This window comes from Aquarana catesbeiana, linkage group LG12, assembly GCF_042186555.1.
Source record: "Aquarana catesbeiana isolate 2022-GZ linkage group LG12, ASM4218655v1, whole genome shotgun sequence".
NCBI classification, from domain to species: Eukaryota; Metazoa; Chordata; class Amphibia; order Anura; family Ranidae; genus Aquarana; species Aquarana catesbeiana.
In genome coordinates, this window is record NC_133335.1 from 77,441,484 (window position 1) to 77,459,408 (window position 17,925).

A 17,925-nucleotide genomic window follows, 5' to 3' on the forward strand; every position below is an offset into this window, starting at 1 on the left:
TACCTAGGCCCTACGCTGCACCAAAAAAGGCTCTTCACATGGTAGTCAACTTCAGATTTCCTTCTTGACCAGCTAATTAGCATCTGGAAAGCCACTTTACGTATAACATCTGACAAAGGAATCTCGCAGACGGGTTTAAAGGGGGGCCCTTTGAAGGGTTAAAGGCACCAGGGGAAAGTCCCCAAGAGTCATTAGTGTCTGAGATGCAGCAATGTCTCCCTTGCACAAAAGCCTTCACCAGAGTGAGCGCCTTGTGGTCTCTGAACAGACAGGCCAAGGCTAAAACCTGCCCTTTCAGGGTACAATGTGCCAATTTCTAGTCCAACCCCAACAGCAGGAAGGTGAGCAAACGACCCACTGAATGCTGGCAAAGACTGAAATTCCTCTGCTCACACCAATGGAAGTACACCTTCCAAGTACAATGAAGGAAAGCTGCCTTTTTGAGATCCTCCTCTCTCTCAAGACCTGGGCCTCAGTCATTCTTTTAAATCTAGAGATATGAAGCAGGATGATAGATGGAACCTTGAGACAGGTCTGATCAGTCTGAAAGAGGCCAATGAGGTTCCACCAGCATGCAAAAAATGGCTTAAAGACGAATTAAGCCCTTCTGGGCCAGCTTGGGATCACCAGCACCCTTTCTACCTTGATCCTGCAAAGTAAAAAGCAGTAGAAACTGAAGAGGGGGGGAAATGCATAGATCAGTTGAAATTGATCCCACTGAATCAAAGTGTCTTACTGCAAAGATCAGGGACAAGAATTGTCCAAGTCAGCAGAAGGACCTGCTCAGTTGCAGTGACTGGCTGGAAATCCACCAAGCCAGAGAATTCTTGGCCCTGTCTGCCAGTTGCATGGGCTTATCGAGCAATTAAGTGGACCTGTTCCAGGCCAACAGAAGTTTGTACTGCAGAGGTCTGGAATGCCATTGAGTGTGTAGCACCCTCTACTTTTAGGTAGGTGCTAGAGTAGTATTTTTGTGTGAGTACTGCAAGTAGGCCTGTTTGTTTTTGATTTGGGGACAAGGGAGTGGTTTAGTGTAGCAGCAGGTGACTGATAAGTGCTTCAGCTCTTGGGCGCCCCCTCTGTTTCCAGTGAGAAGGTTCTGGAAAAGAGGCAGGGCAGAGTGCTGGAGTGGCATGGGGTGTATTTGGGAGCCCTGACCAATCTCCAACTAGGATTGGCAGGGGGCAGGCCTCCTATATATACCCATGGTCAGCCTGTTGTGGGAGGAGTTGTTGGGTGGAAGAACCACCTTTCTGGGGGGGTGTACCTCGGGCCTGGAGCTCGGGAGCCTCTCTCTACACATACAATCATTGAGAGGTTTCCTGGAACAGGAGGAAGACAGAGGGGAGCACGGCCAGGAAAGTCATTCAATAGGGATCCATGCCGAGGCCGGTGAGTGAGAAGCACAGTGAGAAATTCTGGGAGAGACATGCCAGGATTGGATGTGGAGCCAGAGGGAGAAACTGTGGTGTTGTTGGAAGTTAAGTCACTGCAGCCAGGAGGGTTGGCAGGACTTGCATCAGACATGCTGGGAGCAGTAGTCTACCAAGGATCAGTTAGCACAATTATCTTCATCTAAAATGGCTACTAGGAAACCACTGGACAATACACCTGCTATCAGTCTCTAGTTACTGTGGCGCAGTCCGCACCAAGCAACATGTCTGGGCAAAATCTGCCAGCATCAGCATGCCTGCAAACTTCAGTTTGTTCCACCAGGGGTTAACACAGCACGTGCAGAATGGAGCCTGCTTATCAGTTCCTCAGGCGCTGAGCAGACAGGGAGTTAGAGGGAGGAGCCACACCCTGGAAGAAACTTACAGGTTCCAGCTAGCTGCAGCCACCAGGAGGCAGCTGAAGATGGCAGAGGGTAATCAGCTGAAGCCCACATTGCAGTGGTTACCTGATGTGCAGGAGTGGGTACTGGCATCCAGCTGGAGCTTTGCAGAGGGATCGCCTTGGGGGTGATTGACGAAGGGAAGCAGCTGTGTTTGCTCTGCCCTGAGTGCCAGATCCCGACAGCGGGAGTGACTGCTTGGGTCCGGTGCGGCCATTGCGGGGCGCCACTTACCAGACTGGGATCCGTCCAGCAAGAGCCGGGGTACTATGTCTACCTGCTTTCAGGACTTTGTACACCGCAGCCGCGGGAGATTCAGTAGCCCAGAGAGGGCCAAAGATCACCAGCCAGAGGCGGAGAGATGTTGCTGCCTGGCGACCCCCTCCATGAAGATAGCGGACATATGTGGCGAAGAGGATGCTCCTGCGACCTGTGTCCTGGTGACTGCACATGCCTCCAGGTGAGCTGGATGAGGTAAGAGAGGGCCGGGTTATAGATTGAGGTTCCCCCAGTATACTGGTAAAGTTTGGGTCTTTGGAGGGACTGTTTGAGTGGTCTTCCCCTGAGAAGATTTCTGACGAGGAGTGGGAGACAGGAGGTTCCCAGCCCACAGAGACCCAGTCAGAGGCAGGAGAAGATACTCAGCCCACAGTATGGACCCCTGTCCCTTGCATTAACCACTACGCATCAGCGCTATGGCCGAATGACGGCCACAGCGCGGACCTGAATTCCCGGGAGGCCGTCGTATGACGGCCTCCCCTGTGCACGCTCCCTGCGCGTCAGGGACATCGGTCCCCAAGTGGAAGAGGCACATCTGCCTCATCAGTGCCACCTAAAACTGCCCACAGTGCTACTTAACAGTGCCCACAGTGCCACCAAACAGTGCCCACAAGTGCCACCAAACAGTGCCCACCTGTAGTGCCAATCAGTGCCACCTATCAATGCCCACCTGTAGTGCCAATCAGTGCTGCCCATCACTGCCGCCCATCAGTGCCCATCACTGCCGCCCATCAGTGCCCATCACTGCCGCCTCATCAGCGTACATCAATGAAGGAGAAAAATTACCAGTCTTAAATTTTTTATAACAAAATATAAAAAAATTTAACAAAATTCAGGTTTTTACATTTTAACAAAAAGTAAAAACCACAGAGGTGATCAAATACCACCAAAAGAAAGCTCTATTTGTGGTGAAAAAATGATAAAAATTTCATTTGGGTACAGTGTTGTATGACCGCGCAATTGTCATTCAAAGTGCGTCAGTGCTGAAAGCTGAAAATTGGTCTGGATAGGAGGGGGGTTTAAGTGCCCTGTAAGCAAGTGGTTAAACTCTGCGAGGCTGACGTTCAACTACCCAGACCAGAGCACCCACCTACATCCCTAGGATTCATCTGTCTTGCCAGGGAAGGGGAAGCCTAAAGAATTACCCAGGTTCTCTCGCTTCCAGAGGGAGATACAGGGAAGGGTTGCTCTGGAGTGGGGTCTGGACTACCCATATGTCCCCTCCCAGATAATGGACATCATGGAGAACTCCCGGGGAGAGTAGTAGGATGACCTTGTTTGGGATTTTCTGGGATGTCTGGGATTTTCTGCACGTCCCAAAGCCTTTACGGGTGCCAGAGAGTGATACCTGGGCCCGATTTATGGACATTCGGGAGGAATGAAAGCTGGGACGTGCTATTTACAGGTACTGTGTCCTGATTGTAAAGGCGGGTCAGCCTACCAGGAGCCATTCGTTCTGTCAGGGAGGAAGGGGATAGCAGGAGATTGCCGTATCCCCGCTTCTTTGTGTAAGGAGGACTGTTGTGCTGTACAGCCACCATAGAAGCAGCCACAAGGATTGCAGGGAAGTGGCAGAGTTGTGTGTGGTTTTCCTTTCTGACATTTTTCTTTTTCCACTTCAGCAAAATTTTCTGAGAGACTTATTTCAACTTTGCAGTTCAATTTTGTCCCATCTCATTTTCACATCATAGTGGCTTATTCAACAATATCTTTATTAGTTATCTAATTATTTAATTTATTTTACATAAAAAGAAATAGAAAATAGAACTACTCCAACTACATTACCCATGTCTTATCTTCCTTCCCTTTTCCCTCCCATCCCCCCCCCTTATTTCTTTCTAGGCCCCTTCAATTACTAACTCACAACCCTTCACCTTCTTTCATCTTTTCCAAATACTTATCCGAGGCCTTACAATTTTTCCAACTCTCCCAGGTGCTAGTGTATTTCCTATATTGTCCTCTAACCCTACTGCTCAATAGGTCCATTTTACTGTAATAATCTATTTGTTCAAACCACTCTTTTATACTTGGTTTTTCGCTATTTAACCATTTTTTTGGGATCAAACCCTTTGCGGCATTCAGGAGTTTTGGGGTTATTGTTCTCATATATTGTTTCTTTGGAATCGTGAAATAAACAAGTCCATATATTTTGTTCTATTTTCTCGCCAGTTATCTCCTTTATATTACTATTTCTTGCTAGTACTACTTTATTTTTGGACAGTCCCACCATATAATGCACCATCGTTGGCCTTTGCTTGCAGTCTCTCCAGCACTGACATTTTTCTTAAAGGAACAGCCTATGCCTGCCACCCAGCGTGCCTGACAGAGGGACTGTCTGTTTCATGGACACTTTTGGTGTACTGTTCTTGCCCATCTCTTTTGGATCCTGCTGTCCGAGAGGGACCCCTTCTATCAGGAAAGGACTTTTTGCAAGTTTGTACATATATGTTTGTTACTGTTCTCTTTTTGGGTTAGTAGTTCCCTTCTGACAAAACAAGCAGGAAATATGTGATTTGATTTTTCTCTGCTGGAAGGATTATCTTTCAGTGGTAGTGTACAGGTAGCATGTACGTGTAGGATGTTATAAGTAATGTCTTCTTTTAGGACCTTCATGGATGGGATGGCTGTCCATCTTCATCATTCCCAGATGACAAGAATTTGGTGAGCAGAGTATTTTTCCATGGGAGAAATGCTCTAGTCCAAAAAGTGTGTCATGTGTCTAGCTGCAGGGACCTGTAGCTAGGGGTGTATAGTAATGCACAGTGTATATACATGACAGAATTTTTTTTTTTTTGTGAGTACTGCCAGTGCAGGTACATTTAGGCAGTCCTAGCTGTGAGTTAGGCCTGTTTGTTTTGGATCTGGGGGCAGGGGAGTGGTTTAGTGTAGCAGCAGGTGACAGAGCTTTAGCTCTTGGGCACCGCCTCTGTTTCCAGTGAGAACGTTCTGGAAAAATGGCAGAGTGCTGGAGTGACATGAGGTGTATTTGGGAGCCCTGACCAATCCCCCAACTAGGATTGGCAGGGGGCAGGCCTCCTATATATACCCATGGTCAGGGGCGTTGCTAGGTCTACAAAAGATCCAGGGCTAGAGCCCATAGCAGCAAGTAAAGAAAGTAATATGCTTGAGTGGGCATACACATAATATACGTGTGTGTAAATATATATAATATTGTTACATATCTTAGTGCAGATTCCCCCTTACATCAGGGTCCCCAGAGAGGCCTCCCTATTTACATGAGAGCCCCCTTCCTTACATCAGGGGCCCCTGAGAGCCCCCTTCCTTACATCAGGGGCCCCTGAGAGCCCCCTTCCTTACATCAGGGGCCCCAGGGCTCAGGAGTTGGCTACATAAAGAATGCAGGGCTCAGCTGTGCCCAGCAAAATATACCATCTTTTGTAGCTTTTCATCAAGACCAGAGCCAGTTTCTCCCACAGGAGGAGCTTATCTAAGTAGCCCAGAATGTGGTACCCTTGGGAATGCAATAGGGCTAGGACTTGTGAAGACTAGGAGCTGTGGCCAGCCCAAAAGGAAAGGGCCAAAAAGTGAATGATACACCACTGCAAAGACACAGATATTACTAGTGTGAAGGTAGAAGAAAGAAAAAGGAGAGGGGGATATGTGCAAATATGCATCCTTATGCTCACAAAGGTCATGAAGTCCCCTAGTTAGAGAGCTGTAATGATGGTTTTGCCAATTTCATCTGGGCTTTTATAACCATCAGTATAGGGTTCAGAAATTTAAAAAAGGTCCAGAATGGGTCAGCTGTCACTGTTCAGCTTGGGGACCATGACCATTTTTTCAGCAAACACCCTGAAATCTGTCCCTCCAGATCCAGGGTCACCACACTCAGTGCCATCAGCTGTAACACAGCCTAAGTTCTCCCTTCAGAAGAGAGAACAATGGCACATTGGAGGCAAGATCTGAAACTGACTTGTAGGCAGAGGATACAGCTTGCTGAACTCAGGTGCCCAATACAGGAACCAGCACCAGGTGGGCTGCAGAAATCCACCCCATTGTGAAGGAAACTTGGGAACAGATTACAGGTTTGGAAGGTCAAGGCTTGCACCAAAAGAAATGGTGCAGTTAGGCCTTGGAAGCTGAGGCCTGCGGGGAACAAAATGTAAATCTGCCCTGAAGGAACCCCCCAATTTACCAGTGGAAACCCTCCTTTACAACAGCATGAATTTGCCACCTATCACTTAGATGTATGGACACTAGAGACTTTCCCCTCAAAAGGCACCCTCTTCAAACTCTTCTTACTAGCATTTCAGCCAGAGGATCCATCACATCTGTACCAAAAAAAAAACCCACACACACAAAACGTGAGAATTGCCATAGTGTATCACTCCATGCAGTAGCATAAAGCTGCTACAAACATCCGTTGATGCTGAGCGGAAAACTGGCTGCAATACTACCAGGATTCCATTTGGACCAAGCCCTAATGGTCTGTGATTTACTGAAAATCGCTACAAATGGCTGGGCAGACAATCCCAATTAGGCAAATGAAGCCTGAGCAGGGCCTCAAAAGGCTTATTTGCAGGGTCCCTGAAAGTTAAGTTTAACCAGAATCACAAGGGTCTTACTGGAGACACGAAAATAGACGGATCAAATCCCCCACCAAAAAGAAAAAATTTCTTAGAGCATGTGGCCCTTGCACCTCTACTGCAGCTGTGTCACTCCCTCCTCATCTCAGCAGCAGAGAGGATGATATAACTCCTGCAGATCCTGTGCACCCCCATATCTCCACCTAAACTGGATTGAGCATACTCTGGCAGCTGACTCCAGCCCCTGCACATTCCACTTCTTCCCGGTAAGGTGTGTGCACTAATGCAAGGGTGGAACCTGACTTCTGATGGTGGCCAGTAGAAGAAGCTGACGCGCCAAGCACAAAGCCCTTGGATTGCAGCCACACCCTGCCTCCGATGTCATCACTTCCACCCTGCATTCCACTCTGGTTTACCCGAACTTCCTAGTGGCCATAGGACACTCCACACCACTCCATCTGCAGCGGTTGCCTGGCAAGTGCAGTGTCCATAGGACAGATCGCAGCAGCTTCCCCACACATCTGATCGGCATGTTTTACACTTCTATCCTGTGAGGATACCTTTGCAATAAATTCTGCCTTTTAATACTACTCAGGTGGTGCTTCCTTCCTTTCACAGTTTGCGTTTATCCCACAGAGCTGCCTTTACTCTGAGGATAGCTGCTGCTATCCATCCACTTTATGGACTTCTGAACCCTTTTATGACTGATCTATTTTGCACTGCTGATGTGTCCCCTCTGAGGGTCCATGGTTGTCAACTACATTGATTTGCATCAGTCCTTGTCATCCCTTCAGTTTTAGGTTATAACTAAAACCAGTAATCGAAAGCAGTCAATTACCTAATATGATAAAGAGTAAATCCATTTATATAGGCATACAGATTGAAGCAGCCCTCTGAGGGCAAGCAATACTGATATGGCACGCAATAAAAAATGTTATGCGTGATACCCCTGTTTCCAAGAACTCATCAATTGGGTGGTACTGCTGCATAAAGCCATTAAATCTTCACTGAGTGCTTCTAGTTTTAAAAGACATCCACCAATGCATGCAAAGGAAATGTAGGTGGTTGCTTCTTCTGCTTTCTAGAATCCATGCTGGTCACTTAAGGGCCTGTAGGCTTTGGCAGATCCAGCTTGAGACACTACACACGTCAAGCACCAAAATAGTGTATTCAATTTTGAGGACATGGTGGCGGAGGGAGCTTCTACAGAAGCATCATCTGAATAAGAGGGGGGGGGGGGGGGGGGGGGAAGAAACCGGACATCTGACCATTTGAAAGAATCCAAAAATCAGATGAGGAAACTGAAGGATGGTGTCCACATGCCTTTTTGCCAGAGCTCTTAAAAGTCACAAGTTCCTGCTAACCGGGAAGACATTGGTGTGGAAAATTCCTCCTTGCTTAAGCAAGACAACTCTGAACTGGAAAAAAGAATGCCAGATGGTTTCATAGCTGGTGAAAAATCCACCCTTGGGTCCTCAACCTGCACAAAGACCAATCCAGGGAGAGTCCTAGCCTTTACTACCATCAACTGGCTCACCCACTATACTTTGATTGCTCCATTTCTGCTTGAGGCCCCCCCTATAAAAAGATACTTGTTTGCATAACTAATGGAATAAACACACTGCTTGCACTCCTGAAGGCAGCCACTGCAGAAGTGTTGTAGGCAGTGGCACCTGTTGTCTGCATTTGGAACAAGCCATTTGTGTGCATAGAAGGCTGGACCTGAACTACATCCTTCCTCAGTGGGACACTGCACCAGAGCTCTGATGGTGCTGTCGCCTGTGCTCGCTGTCACAAAATGGCACTTGCAGTTGTGACTTCATGACTACAGTGCATCTGGGCACGCACAGTACATGCCAAAATGAAGCTCATAACAGATGCATTCAGGCCCACCTCTTCTGGCTGGGTAATAGAATAGAGCAGCATCGCTGTAACACCCCATTTAAAGCAGTTTATCTCCACACAGACCAGGCACTGCAACTTGGACCCAAGGCAGGATTAATGTAATACGCAAAGCATCTGTTTAATGGGTCAGCGCATGATCCCAGCACACTTCTACACCTTATCTGGACAGGCACACCCCCCTCCCCTAATGAAGGGGGCTCCTCAAGGATAAGACTCCTAAGGACACTAGCAAAAAACAAAGGCTTACCTGGTGAGGGGTTACATGAGGAAGCGTTAAAGCTTTAAGTGGCTTAGCTTGTGTTCACCTGAAGGTGCAGCATATAACACATCAGTTATGATTCAAGATGTTTTCTACTATATGATTAAGAAAATTAACATGCAAAGAAAGCCTTCCAACAGGCAGCTTTCACCGTAGCATTAATAGTGTCATTCATTGGACACTAAACAGCTTGCAAACAACCAGAAGTAAAGTATAGACAGGCACAAAAACACATGAAATAATTCCACCACTGTGTCACCATTTATTCTTCTTGCAAGCTACAAATGGCACAGCATAGAAAGACAGCATGAAGGAAAAAAATTCAGCTTAAGTCTTCACTCTCCATTACCTCCGATATAAATTGAGGGATAGATCCAAGAAGTTCTAGAGACACCAGTCACGGTAGTTCAATCAGGCCAGGGATAGCTTTACTAGCAGCAGGCGATAGTAGCTTTAGAGGCATTTACAGTCTCAGCTGACTACCCCACATCCAGCTCTCAAACTTAAGGATTGCATAGGATGCCAGAGGCAGGAAGTGGCTTGTCCAATCCTTTTCAATCCTGCCAACGGAAACAAATTGCACTTCTCTGCCAACTTCGGAAGCAACTGTTTGGTCACAATGGGTCATGTTTTTTTTCCCAGCGTCTGAAGCAAATACTTCCATCAGAGCCTGTAATTAGCACAATCATCCGCTTTGCCAAGACAGTGCAGTGGGAGAAGAGAAATGCGATTGGTAGCTGTCAGTTAAGCGCGTACAATTTGTCCCCCCCCCCCGATGGAGGCCCAGTGTAACAAGATAGCTTTGCTGCCGTTCATTTTTTTCAGTAATGAATCTCAGCACAGAGAAGTACTGGTTTGAGCATAACTCTAATGAAGACCTTAAGAAAAGTAATGAACTGGTTTATCTTGTCACAGCATGTTTGCAGAACTTTAATCATTTCAACTCTATGCTTTTCTAAGAAGTCAGAAAATCTTAGCGGTCACCAAGCTCATGTACTGCAGGTACACGACTGCATGTTACAGAGCGCTCTATTATGACTCATTCAAAACCTGGACATATAAAAAAAAAAAAAAAAAAAAAAAAAAAAAAAAAGGAGGGCAAATAAAATGGGTACTTTAGACAATTTCCTTTCACAAAACAAAAACAAGAACACAAGTTGGAGGGTTGGGGATGTTTGACACCATTTTATTAATGTTTAACTGCAGTGAAAAAATAGAACCTTGTACAAGTGCCATGGTCCAACGTACATCCAGTCCGTATCTATAATATATACTTTTTTTTCCTCCCCATTTCACTTTGACTATTTTAATTAGTTTTCCTTTATGTTTAAGTGCAGGAAATTGAATATCACATTAGTCTCTGAAATAAAAGTTGCACGCGCTATAGCATCAATGTTTTAATTCACCTAAGCCTGGGTCACCCATACACTAAGGTACAGCCATTTTGTTTGCTGCACTAAAATACAATGCAGCCAAATCAGTCTACAGAGAACAATTAAGCCTATAGGGCTTTAGTCTCTGTTTACCTAGAATGCTGCCTCTTGAATAATCAAAATGTCTGTTACCAGCGTATGTAGGGCAAGAAGTACTTCAAACATTGTCGATTAAACCATTTCAGTGCCAAGAGAGGGGCTTGGTACAAGCCACAGAGAGAACACAATATGTGTAGTAGTGTTGCACCACAGCACCTCCTGGCTGCAGGAAGGGGTCAATTCACATTCTGAGCAATTTTTTTTTTTCTTTGGCACATTTTAGGGTCAGGGCTGCTTTTAAATCCTTGGGCACGGAGGGAAAGTGGACACCTTTTAAGTGCTTTCCACAGTTATTTTAATTTCCTATTAAAAAAGATGGGAACATTCTGCTCAATACCTGTGGGGTGATTTCTGATTATCCAACTCCAACTCCTCCCTGCTCCTGGCCTGATTCACAGATCGACAAAAGTAGATTTACACTACAGGCTACGGTACGTTTACTACTGGACTAAATGTCCTAGCCAGTGTTTCCTTTAACTGCTTCCCTGCCAGAAACACCTGTGTTGTGCAAGTTTCTGGAAAAGAAACAGTTTAAATAACCTAGAGAAACAGACCTTAAAATGTTGAAATCTAGAAACTTTTGCCCTGTGCACCTGGAAAAAAAAAAAATGCGCCTGATGATACCAGAAGCTTTTTTTGGAACACTGAACATCTTTTCTTCTGAACCAGAATAAACTGTATGAAGCTCAGATTGTAGACACTGCTAAACCTCTGCACTCACACACACTCACTCTGAGATTCCTTTCGCTCAGGTCCCCCTGCACTAGAGGAGATAGGCAATGCAGCAACAGATTACTGCTGTGTATCTTTATACAGCAAGGGACATTGGAGAAAAAAAAAAAAAAAAAAAAAAAAGGAAAAAAGGCCAGATGTAACAATGAACTATAAAATAAAGTTACACCAGTCACTCCTGCTCTGCCCTGGCCACAAGGCAGTGGTGCAAGCAGACATAGAATTAGTGAAGACCCACAGGCCCTTGCTCCTCTCAGCTGGTGGGCGGGCTCTCACCCCCTTTCTCCCAGGAAGTTTGCTCTTCTCACAGCACTGCTGTGGTCGCGTTTATCCATGTGGTATGTTTGAAGCTTCACTCAGTCACTCTCGCACTCTCAAACATTCAGTAACCGCTCACACTTCTCGCTTCCGGGATATAATTTTTTTTTTCAAAGAAAGTTGGAGATTTCCAGTGGGTTGTCAGCTTCACCCAGCCGCTATGGTCTAAAGAATAAAAACAAAAACATCTGGTTATACAGGAGCACAAAGTATTGATATATCACTGTTCATGACAAATTCTTCTACCCACCAGGCTTGATTTTTTAACTTTCGTAGTTCCTTGGTGGCCCAGGTAGCAAGTGTTTTTGTCTTGTTCGTCTTTGATCGTCGACCCTCTGTTAGCAAGTCATGGATCATTGGTCGAGTTTCCACCAACTTTACCACATCCTTGCCAAACGCTGTGCATAAATCTCTGTTGGGGCAAAAAGAAGCATTAAAAAACACAGCTTTAGTCTTAAAAGCATAACAACCAGTTCACTTTACTGCTGCCATCACCAACATATGAGAAATCCACCACTAGGACCCAAGAAGATTACACTCCCCCCAGTAGATGGTATAATTTACTCCCCTTATGTGACATTGCTGATGATTGACTCAGCAAGCTGAAAGCTTACAGTGACTTGGATACTGTTTGGGCTTTCATGCCGTTGGCCAGATTAATTTATTCTGGCCAAAGAAATTTATGAACACCTGAAGTATCTACAATTTGCAAAATGCAGCACTTTATGCTGCTTTTCTCCTGGCAGGAGAAAAATGTTGCATAAGCAAATAAGGATCCAGATAGCCGCACACCATTTCTTTTGAAGATTCAGTCCATAAACCGAATAAAAAGGCAAACCAACGCGTTTCACACAGCTCACTGGTGCTTAATTATAGCTATGATTAAGCACCAGTGAGAGTGGTGTGAAACATGTTAGCAACTTGCATTTTTATTGTTTATATGGACTGAATCCTCAATGAAATGAATTTCTTGGAGTGCTGCTATCCGGATCCTTATCTGCATCCTACATACTGAGCCTGCACCCTTTGGCAAGGAAGGCGATATTCAGGTACAGGCGCCTGGAGCAGGTTTTTTTTTTTCCCAAGAGAAAAAAGGTATTAAGTAGAGTTGGCCAAATGGGAGGTTGATCTATCATACTCACTTAAAGTGGTTCTAAAGGCTCAAGCTTTTTTTTTTTTTAAAACAAGTATACAAACCCCCATCGCAATCCAGCAATGTGCACGAGAGCCTCAGCTCTCTGGGGACACTTCCTCCTCATTGGCTAAGACAGCTGTTAGATCCCATTGGATCAGGTTTGTAAAGATTTTAAAAAACCACTGTAAACATCTCAGCACAGAACTCCAAAAATACACACTTTGTTCCAATGTCTACAGATCCCCCCCCCAGATTATCTTTTGCTATAAAGTAGAAAACCCCTTGAAGCCCAAATTTGGACAACCAAAAATGTTTAACAATGCAAGGCACATTAATTTACAAAAGTAGGATTTTTTTGTACTCTTAATAGCCTTCTCCATTAGCTCTTTACAGTACATAGTGCTGAATATTCTTAACCTGTGGATGTGTGTTAAACTACTGGAGAAAAGGATGGATTATTAGCTTTACAAAACAATTCATTGGAGAACAGCACAAAAAAAAAAAAAAAAAAAATTCTGCACTTATGCTACACTACTGTGCAGTTCATACTCCTTTGAGGCTGCTAGTACTGTGAACAATAAAACCCCCTTTAAGTGGAAAGGTTATTTTGCATTGCAATAAAATGCTGCACTCCCATTATATGCAGAAATATCATGCTCTTGTAATCAAAGTAAATATGTGAAAAAACATGTGATAATTAATTTAACATGAAAAGTATTTAATGAAACAAAGCGAATTCAGAGTCATCCAGCGTGTCCTTTATATGTAAATTTTACCTCCACAAATATTTAGTCTCTAAAAAAAAAAAAAAAAAAATCCAGTGCCTCATCCAAATCTCAATATGTGCTCCAGCAAACCGTGTGGACTACAAAACGCCTCCTTCCCAGAACACAAAACCAGTCTCCTTGGTGCTCACACTTAGGTTGTACACTCAGACCTCCATGACCCTTTTAATAAGTGGGTCCTCAGTAGCTTATAAAGGAAAGGGTGGCTATATTCTCATATGGAGTAAAGCTCCCAGAGGATAACCCAATGGTTAATAAAAGGCAAAAACAGGCATAGGGAGTCCTATGGCTCACATAAACCACACAGTATATCATGCCCAATGTCCCTTCATTAGAAAAAAAATGATGTCACTATAATAAACCAGAGTATACACGGGAGGGGCTGTCCACTAATTTGTCTTAAAGTGACAGCAAATCATTCTAAACCAACCTTGTTCCATCTAATGTATATCTGTTGATCTATGACTTTTCAGACTCCAAGCCAGTTTGTCAGTGTGGCTTACACACACACGGGAGCTTGTATATTAAAACAGCTTTTTTATTCTATAAAAGACAAGCAACATAATCAGAATTCCATAGGTTTTGCTTTTCTATTAGCATAGGTTTGCCATGCCAGCTTCTTTTGATTGGAGAGACTTTGGAGCTCATGTGGATTACACAACTTGGCTAAGACTACTGCATTATGCAACTTCCCATGGCAATATTATGCCAATTGGTGTATCCCGCATAATTACTGATGTCTGAATTATAGTGACATGGTTAATTGTTCAGGTGAAGGGACATTGGGTGTGATATACTGTTTGGTTTATGTGAGCCATATGCCTCACTAAATTTTTGGATTTGATTTTGTTACAATATAGCCACTTTTAGCAAGCCTAGTTTTTGCCCCTCATTAACTGCTTGGTTAGCCCTCTGGATGCTTTACTTCATATTATAAAGCCACCCTTTCCATTATACTGGTCTCTAGACACACACACACTTTTTAGTTTTATACACAGTAGCTTAGATTTTCACTCTGTCCTTCCAGGTCACCTACCACGTTCTACTTTGATTACAAGAGCACAATATTTATGTACGTTCGAACGCAACACCTTATTGTATTCATCACATGCTGTTAATAACACAAATGCTTGTACTCTCAAGCTGAATTGTCAAGCCATCGACTGGCTGGTATCCAACTGATAACATGTACAGCACCATAACAACCACAGATCAAAAAGAAGCGAAGATGTCAGCTTGTAAAGGATAAGAAGGTTTAGTTCCATTTAATTGCAGTCCTATCCCAAAGTTTAACCCTGGATCAATCTGTCACTGCATAAGCAACCAATTTTAGGCAAATACAGATCACAGGTGCAAGCCTGCTTCAATGTAAGGCATAATCTTAAAATGTTACAGCTTCTTGTTGGAAAGATCCCAAAAAAGGGAGCATCTTCAAACCGTACGATTGTTGGCTTGTTCACACAAGAGACTGGTGGTTCCACCAAAAAAGTGGGGGGGCAGGAGTCGGTACAGAATAATCCATTGTTAAATTACTCCTCAAAATAATGACAAATCGAGTAAATCACAGCAGACATTTTGGACTCACGAGATACCAGTGGAACAGCCTTGCCCCTAAGAGTCAAAGGATTATCAAGCTTAAACATCTTAACCAGTTCATGTCCGCCCTATAGCAGTTTTACTGCTACAGGGTGGCACTTGTTAGAGATAGATAGATGGCTACACACACACACACGATCTAACAGTTACGGGTAGGGGGTGTATGTGCGCAGCCAGTGGCTCGATTACACAGTGGAAGCATGGTACCCAATGTCCTCCGGCACCCACCAATCATTAGCCAAGGAGGCAGAACGCCAATCTGCCTATGTAAACAAGGCAGATCGCGGTTCAGGAAGGAAGAGATGGAATGTCCGCCTCTATATCGCAGCCCCGCTATAAGTAGCCGATAGCCGTCATTACTAGTATAAACTATAGTTTGTAGACTTGTATAACTTTTGCACAAACCAATCAATATGCTTATTTTTTTAACAAAAATATGCATCATGAAGAAATTAGATTTTTCTTCAATTTCTTTATTAAATGTTTTATAGCAGAAAGTTTAAAAAAAACCCCCACAAATTTGGGTAGAGTCACTCGACCACGTAATTGTCAAAGCAACGCAGTGCCATATCGCAAAAACAAAATTGACCTGTCATGAAGCGAGGGTAAATCTTCTGGAGGTCAAGTGGTTAAATGAGGCTTACCATGGTGTCTCGCCAAGAAAAAAAAAAGGATTCAGAGTTCGCCTTTACTCAAAAAGTGAGAAGAATCCACTACAGAGTCCTAGACGAGAAGGCAAGACTCTCTTAAGTAAACCTGCCTATTTAGGGACACAATCTAAAGAAACGGGGGGAGGGGGGCGTCAGGGCCAGGAGACAGAAAATGCTTTATGCAGCTCGCCCCAGAGGATTAGAGACAAGCTCCACTATAATCTGCAGCACCAGCCACAAGAAGGCCCAAAAGGCTCCAAAGCAGTGTCTGAGCTGTATGTAAAAGCAGGTTGAGATGCAAGGGAACCTGCAAGCACAAAGTCGAGAGTGAATAACCCCACACATTGCTGAAAAGCAGTACAGCCTTTTTGTTTTAGTTTTGAAACTTCCTGCATGTGGTGGTATAGCCACAGGTTAAAAACATTCAGCACAGTGTCCTCCAATGAACATTAGTGTAAACACTATATGCCAGCAACCTTACCCAATAAGGCCAGCCCCACAGGCCACCACGCCATCTGTGTGATCCTCATCTGAAGCGATGTGATCGATGAATGACAGAATAAACTCCACACGTGGCTGTACTAGCATCACATCAGCTTAAAGAGGGGAAAAAAAAAAAGTAAGTTACAGAAGAAAAAACAACAAATTTGTTTACTCAAAGTGCAAAATTTTTAATTTGTCAAGACAAAAGCCATGAAAGCAACCATGCTGCACAAAGAAAAAAAAAGAAAAAAAAAAAAAAAAAGTTAGACTTGCCTTGTAAATTCCATATCTAGAGTACAGGCACAATATTCATACACCATGAGTTATAGGCATGTACCTTCAGGTTACTGGCCAAATGCTTAGACAGGACCCTTGGGTGGCTTCCCTATAATCCTACCCGCTCTGAAGCATGCAATGGAGAGTAAACCAAGGAAAGTTGGTCACCTGTATCTCAAGATATGAAATTTACAGGCAAGCTAAAAATCCTTTCCTTAATAGTACAGTAGAGGACACAGGAAAAATATTTATATATCATGGGATGCCCCCAAGCAATAAGGAAGGGTGTGCAACAATGAGGCAAACCGAACTGTCCCAAAAGACCCAACAAGGGTCAGAAGACACCTCAGAGCCTCTGCAAGAACTTTAGGCCCCTTTCAAATGGGCCGACTGATCAGGTCTGCCTGTCAGTTTTTCAGGTGGACTTGATCGGACCCTGGAGCGGCAGATCTCAGCTGTGACATGTCAGCTGACATCTTCCACTATCCGATCAGTCCGTTTTCACCAGATTTCCCTATAGGAGGAGAGTGGGACCGGGTCGTCTTAACTCTGCAGTGAGCGGAAACGGACCTGTCAGCCACCTCGATCCCCTGCTGAGCAAGCGGCACCTGTGTGAAAGGGGCCTTACTGCCAAAAAGCTGCACAAGCAAAAAATGTCCACCTGGCAAAACTGAAAAAGTATTAAAATACAACTAAAGGCAAAACTTGCTTTAACTTTGGCCAGAGTGAAGATAGATTAGGACCGTCAGTTTTTATTGCCGTGCGCACCATAATTAGGAAGATCCACCCTCTTTGTCCTCTTTACCATCACCATTGAAAGAAAACAAACACCAAAATTTTGGGGTTTTCCCTAGAAAAGGGGAAATCTACTAATGGTGACAATAGTTCTGGCGTCACCAAGCGATTCCCTTCATTTGCAGGGATTTCTTTTAACTATGGGAATGGAAGGTAAATCTCTGCAACGATACACCAAGGGCAAAAATGAAAATAAATTAAAAAACAAAAACAAACTGACAGGCGTTCCAACCCTCCCTTACTCTATCCAAAATGAGGGAAAAAAAAAAAAGTATTGCCTATAGTTCTACTTTAACAGAAAACCAGGTGGCAGCCTTACACAACTGGGCTACACGTGGTGCTAAAAGCCATGAAGTCCCTGAGGATTAGGTGGAATTGGCATGTAAAAGCACAGATGAGGTAGGATTTGAACACGGAGAAGTAAATTAGCCTCTAAGACAAAATGATCAAGGCACTAGAGCAGGGGTCTCCAAAAGGCAGCGTTTTATCCGGCCCCTGGGGCACCATTCCTCCCACTGACACCAATGATGGGGCACCATTTCTCCCACAGATACCAATGATTGATGGAGCACAGTTCCTCCCACAGAGATGGCAATGATGGGGAACCATTTCTCCCACAGATACCAATGATGGTGGCACTATTCCTCCAACTGACACCAATCATGGGGCACTATTAACTCAAAGGATACCAATGATGGGGCACTATCCCACCCACTGATACCAACAATGCATTTTTTTTACTGACACTGACCATCAAGCCTATTGCATGGTTTACTCCCACCGATGCCAGTACATTTGC

The 17,925-nt window shown here is 44.4% G+C and overlaps 1 protein-coding gene across 1 annotated transcript in view; it reads right to left on the reverse strand.

The window, feature by feature from the left end:
• Positions 1-9,981: 9,981 nt before the first annotated feature.
• KPNB1 (karyopherin subunit beta 1) overlaps positions 9,982-17,925 on the reverse strand; it is a 48,136-nt gene continuing 40,192 nt past the window's right edge. Inside the window, exons 20-22 of the mRNA XM_073608093.1 lie at positions 16,054-16,168; positions 11,657-11,818; positions 9,982-11,571 (exon numbers count right to left, since the gene is read on the reverse strand). Of these exons, the coding sequence (XP_073464194.1) occupies position 11,571; positions 11,657-11,818; positions 16,054-16,168 (278 nt within the window). The 3' untranslated portion in view covers positions 9,982-11,570. The remainder of the gene's footprint in view (positions 11,572-11,656; positions 11,819-16,053; positions 16,169-17,925) is intronic.